We start from the raw sequence: 6,284 nt of genomic DNA, 5'->3' as shown, positions 1-6,284 counted from the left end.
TTCTTTCAGAGGTAAACCCCCAAATATCAAAAACGATGTCGTTTCCATTACTTAAGAAAGATTGAAAATTCAGAAACCAGACTTCGTCCATAGATTATTTACAGAGATCAAAAAGATTTAAGCGTGATCAAGATTGTCTAGATGATTTATTCAAATGAAAATAAGAGAGAAAAAAGAGAGAGATTATTAGGGTTTCCAGGAAATGTTTGTATAGAGGATGATGATAAAATCGGAGCAACATCTTCTGCTCTTAATGTTTTTCTTCATTTGTGTCTTTTTTTCGATTAATTTTATTTTTATTTTTGTGTTCTATTTGAGTTCCTAATTTCGTAGTGAAAACTCGACCACATTTTTCTCTTTTGAGTTTGTGTTTGATCTATTAGAAAGATCTTTAGGCTGTTACATTTTTATTTTGTTCCTTGTTTGCTATCGAACCGATTTGAGACATAAACAATAATAACATTCATAATTTGTCAATAGCGCGAAGAAGAAGAAGAAAGATACATATGTGTTCAAATAATGCATATTCCTCAACTTTAATAAAGAGATTTGATCGACTATATTTTATATTGAGTTAATAATGGTGGGCTTCACGTGGGAAGGAAATAGACCTATTTGGATTCAATTAAAAATTCAATTAAAAATTCAATTAAAATAACAGAAAAGTGACTGAGTACAACTAACTGTTTTTTAAAAACTTACACTAGGTAACATTGTTTTAACATGTTGCATCCATGATTAGCTCCTAGACTATATACTAATAACAGAAGAAGTGAGGAATAAGAGCCTTGATTAGCGCAAAGATTTTTCAGAAAAGTGCTATTGACTTATTGTACTTGAAATTAATAATGTAATTGAACAATCCTTAATTTGTGGGTCTCCCCTCATTTTACCATTTTCTCTTTTTTTGTATTAACCTTTTTGTTGCCTTGAAAACTGAAATTGCGATATTTAAGATGAAGAAGAAAAGAAGAAGAGATACAGTAGAATTGCTGCCGACAAAAGAGAAATATATGTATTCGTCAATTCAACGATTTCATGCGTCATTTCCTGTTCTTGTTTTAATAGTATTGGCTTTTCTAGTTACATTGATTTTTCATTTGGAGATTTATATATGTATACTGTAATTTCAGTTTTTTGTGTCACACAACTTTCTCTTTTGGGTGAGAAGAGCGACCCATTATAGTATAGATCGAAATATCCGGATTAGCCTAAATTACCGGTCGAACCGGATTTGTTCCAACATTTTTCTTTTGCTGGAAAATTCTAAGCCGTATTGACAGGAGAACAATCTTTTGTCCGAATCAAAATCAGTCTGAATAACAAGTTGATAGATTATATATATATATATATATATATATAATATAGGTGTCTTATGTGAAAAACATATATTTGATGAACATGTCACTCATTTATACAATGAAAATAGGAACATATCATATTGATGAATATGTTAGTTTTTTTTTCATTGAAAATGTGACTATTATTAAATCTTCTATTTTGGTATATTTCAGTTTTAAAATGTAACTTTATCCTATACTCGTTTGCTATTTCTAAACGTTAAGATTTTCTAATAATGCACCCAATTACAAGTTTATATTTATTTAAAACCATTTTCTAATATATTCCAAAATTATTCAAATTTAGATAATATATGACTACTTTCTTCTTCAAAAAAACTTGTTATACTCAAATTAGTTCTTATAATTTTCATCGTATGCAACTCGTATTATTTTTCACACTTAGAAAAAAATATAGATTTAAGTGCATGAATTTTAACAAGGAAGGATAAATATTTTCACCATAGAAAGTGGACCGACAAAAAGATGATGGTTACTTCACGGGTGGGGCTGACAAGTTCCTACTGTTTTTCTTGTTTCCCATATGAATTACCTCACCTCTCCTATCACTTCCAACTTTTTAATGGAACTCAACTAGGCAAATTAGAGTTTTACATTTCTACTATATATGTTTTCCGACATGTGAAATAAGTTCTTCTGAACCTATTTTGCAAATGGTTAATTGAACAAAAATAGATCATCCACCTAATCTTGAAGAAAAATTGAAAACAGACTCAAAAGTTAAACTTAACGTAACGAGAATTATACCCAAAAAAAAACTGTTCATAGTTGATCACTGCTCAGACTTCAACTCCTAATCCAAATCTTGGATGATGATGGTTCAATGACGTTTCTCCAGAATTGGCGAAAAACGACTTAGGATTTCAATGATGTCGAAAAAGCAGTCTATTATCTTAAATGAGAAATTTCACACTTATATTTTCTTTATTCTCTGATTCTCGTAAATGCTTGGTTGATTTGTTGGTAACGACGATAACTCAAGTTTCTTAGTTTTTTTTTTTTGGTCTTTCAAACGGTTCCTACTAAAAGCAGTAATATAAACTTGAACAGTTATGAATAATTGCGAATCCTACATTCTTGTAAAGTGATTAAAAAGTTGGAGAAATTAGGTTTAAGTGCTTACCCCATGTGCTTGGTACTTAGTTATGGGCATAAATTAATGTATAAATGTACTTAAGAATGATTTGGGAAAGTATGAAGAAAATCAATATAGTATGTCACGCGAACACTAAAGTAAGAATGGCATGTCTATATGTAACCGATTTAACTTTCAACTTATTTTAATGTATAGAAGTGACACATTGTTGTCTGGCCTGTAGAGAAATATCTTCTATTCGACCCCGTTGATGGTTTATTGGTTTTAATGTACTTTAACAGCCAATTTACTTCTTCTGAGTGATCACTTAATGATTTTATCATAAAAAGACTAACCATTCTCACTGCATATGTAAGCTCTGGCATAGAGCCAATCATTGCATGCATAACACTTCCAACAACATATTAGTATCCAAACATTTATCCCAAAGAATTCACTAGACCTTCTATTCCCAAAGAAAGTCTAGACATTTGATCAAATTAGGCCCAATTTAGATTTGCTCAATTATGCTTATAACTGGACCATATGCCCATAATCAACATAGACCCAAAATCAAGTGTGTATTTCAATAAATTGGCTTGGAATGAAGCAGTGAATTACTGATCTTATATTATATGAACTCTGAATATTTTCCCATTTGGGCTTTATAAAACATATTGGGCCGACAAAAAAAAGATTATATGAATTCTATCAGAATTTCATTCTTCAAAGAAACTTGATCTATTCTCCACTACATAGACCAAAAGTGCCAAAGTAGTATATGGTATAATGCAGTTCTTATGAATCGCATGAGAAGTGGTATACTCAAACTCATGGCTGGGGTGAATAAAGGCAAAAAGTTAAACTGAGACATAAACACATATAGGAAGCACGCGAATCTTTGTTGCTTTTTGACTATTATGTACGTAATCCCTCTTTGAGTTTTTGATTCCCAAGTTTCCCCCACCAAATAGTGCTTCTATACAAACTCACCATCATAACCTTTTTCCATCACTATTCACTTGTAGGGTTTTCAATTGTTTTTCTTGTTGATAAACGATGAATTAAGCCATTAAATTCTCCAATATTAAGCAGCTTAAGAATCCGGATCCGTATCCATTTTTGCTTTTGCTTCACTCTTCACATGTGCACAAACTCCACAAAAGGTTTATCTCTCTATTAAAGAAAACAAAATTATGATATTTCTCCACCAGTAGATGAAGATTCGATGTGACTACAACAGAATATATAATGTTCACAAAAAAAAAAAAGATACTTGGTTGGGTAAAAATTTGAAAATTGTGAGGGTCATCCACGATATCCATAATCCATCCATACTTGAATAAGAATATATTCTTCTTTAATCAATGAATTTATGTGTTTAGTATGGACCGTTCAAGAAGAACCTTGTCATTGAGACTTGAGAAGGACTCACGTGGACGCCAATGCATGCTGAAACTTATATCTTTTGCATTACGCAATTTTAGTGAATCTAAAATAAAAAGCTACTGGCGTAGAAGAAAAAACTTGTGAAAATAAATTCTAAATATTCAAAATAAAAAAGAAGACAAAATAAATTAATTGATAAAATAACAAGAAAAACGAAGAACAAGTGGATGATGCATAATGATCCATCTTCTTAAGTGTGGTAGAAAAAAAAGCACCCACAAACTACACCATTAACCTGTCGTGTCCGGTCCTTGAGATTTCATATTTTCGAGTTCTATTTTTTTTTTTTAATCAATTTATATGGACATCTTTTTTATAACTTTTGAAACTTTGATTCGTTGACATCCACCTGTGAAGTTCATTAGTTTGTCTCTAGTATGGTAGATGAATATCCATTAATGATTAAAAAAGGTATTAATAGTTTTATTTTAGGACAATGTGAGCTGTTTTTTTTGGGATGAAACTCTTATGACGTTTTTATTTACAAATCAATGACGTGGTTTAATAAAAATTTTATTAATTAAGTTTATAATGTAGCTTTGTTAATTATCCTCTAAATTTTGAATGATATTTCTGTTAATCTTTGTCACTTTAAACATCCACTTAACAATAACCTCACGTTATTTAACAAGATAAAAATAATATGGAATGGAATAAACTCAAAGATATGCATTCCACTTGGATACGTTATTCTCAATCTCAATGCTTCATGATGTCTATATATTATATACTTTTTTTTTTTGCTAAGAAAATATATTATATACTTTTGTTTTATCAATACCATAAAATTTTGATAGTTGATTGGTGGATTAGTTAGTTTCTGCAATACAAGAATTAATAACTTCGTATACATTATTAGTTGAGATCGTCGATATTCATATGTTAATAAAATTTCCTTGTGTTTCAGTTTCTCATATTGATAAAGACTAAACATTTCTCCACATCTGAGACAAAAACTTAACTCATGAAATTGCGTAGTCTTTTGCCTTTTCTCTTGTTTGTTCGTTTATGCGTTTTTCCTTGCATTCTTCGCTTTGGAGTAGATGAATTTCCAACGTGTTTCTTAGAAGGCTTCGCTATTATTTTGAGTATTTTTCAGATTATTAAATGTTATTGGTTTTACCCTCACATATCCAGTTCAAATGTATATAATGTTATTGGTTTTGTTATATTGTAATTAAGTTTCGATCAGGGTGCGCTAATTCCAGTGTCCTTTCCAACCAAAAGCTCGATGTAAGAAACAATGATTTACCAAGTGTGTTACTAGCTAATTTTTCTTTTGAAGTGATAATTAATAGATGCTTATAAGATGCCAACTGAGAACGTTCACGTTTCTCAGCTTCATTTGTCAAGAAAGTACGAGTCCCGAGCGTTTCTAATTCGTTAAGGCATCAATATCAGGGTCATTGGAATACATGATAGCATTATGTTCATGATACATATGTTAAAAGTCGACAATTATATAAAAGTTTGATTATCTTGGTTATTTGTTCGAATTCCATATCTTCAACTTCATTTTCAAAAATTTTAAATTAGTTTCTTTCATTTTTTATAATTCATTTCTTTCATGTTCATTTTGTTCTTATTTCTATTGCTCTTCTAGCTATTGTTCACTAATCAAGGCCTATAATTTCATCAGCTGAAAAATCATATAATAGTAACTGAAGTCATATAATAGTAAAAAAAAACTGAAGTCATGAAAAATAAAATAAATTAAGTATGGTTTAAAAAAAAAATTATGAACCAAACCGTCAATCAGAAACATTAACAATATAATCGATTCTTTAGAAACTAATTATCGAATCTCAAGAAAGATATATTTGTAAATAACAAAAATTTGGAACGAGAATAATATATTTATAGGTTTCTTGACAACAAAAAATTGGAACGATAAATTGTTTGGACAACCAATAACATAAACAAAAAAACTAACCTATCAACCAAAAAAACAAACGGATATACTTCCAAAATAAATAATTTCAAGAGGTCAAAACTATTTTTTGCTATATAAAGTAAATAACTATAGACACCCAACTCAACAATATTCATCCTTTACAATTTTGTATTGCTATATAACCTAAGCAAAATTTAATAAGTTTGAACACTCAGAAACGCATCTTTTCAAATAATGGCAACTCAAACAACAAAAAAGATATACAGTGTTTTGATGATTGTAGTTTTATTTACGATGATTGTTTCAACATACGCGAGTACGATGGAAGTGTGTGTTAAACACTGTATCCCGAATCAATGCATGAAAGTTTCTCAAAAGGCAACTCTTCCATTATGTGAGACTGCTTGCACAAAACTTTGCAATGAAAACAAAGATGAGAAATATATCGTGCCTCGAAGCTACTGCGATGGATTATTCTGGTTTCTATGTGATAACTGAAATTTAA

General features: G+C 30.0%; 1 protein-coding gene and 1 long non-coding RNA gene across 2 annotated transcripts; both read left to right on the top strand.

Moving 5' to 3' along the window:
- Positions 1 to 5,000: 5,000 nt before the first annotated feature.
- AT3G04675 lies at positions 5,001 to 5,232 on the top strand. Its single transcript, NR_141115.1, has one exon. It is a non-coding gene; the product is annotated as an other RNA (long non-coding RNA).
- Positions 5,233 to 6,013: 781 nt separating this feature from the next.
- On the top strand, positions 6,014 to 6,284 carry AT3G24465 (Plant thionin family protein; the record flags this gene model as incomplete). Its single annotated transcript, NM_001084737.2, has 1 exon — positions 6,014 to 6,284. The coding sequence occupies one exon, from the start codon at positions 6,014 to 6,016 to the stop codon at positions 6,275 to 6,277; it is 264 nt and encodes an 87-aa protein (NP_001078206.1). The 3' UTR covers positions 6,278 to 6,284.

Source organism: Arabidopsis thaliana, chromosome 3, assembly GCF_000001735.4.
Source record: "Arabidopsis thaliana chromosome 3, partial sequence".
NCBI lineage: Eukaryota > Viridiplantae > Streptophyta > Magnoliopsida > Brassicales > Brassicaceae > Arabidopsis > Arabidopsis thaliana.
The sequence above is the reverse complement of the archived record's forward strand: the minus strand, read 5'-3'. Positions and strand labels throughout refer to the sequence as shown.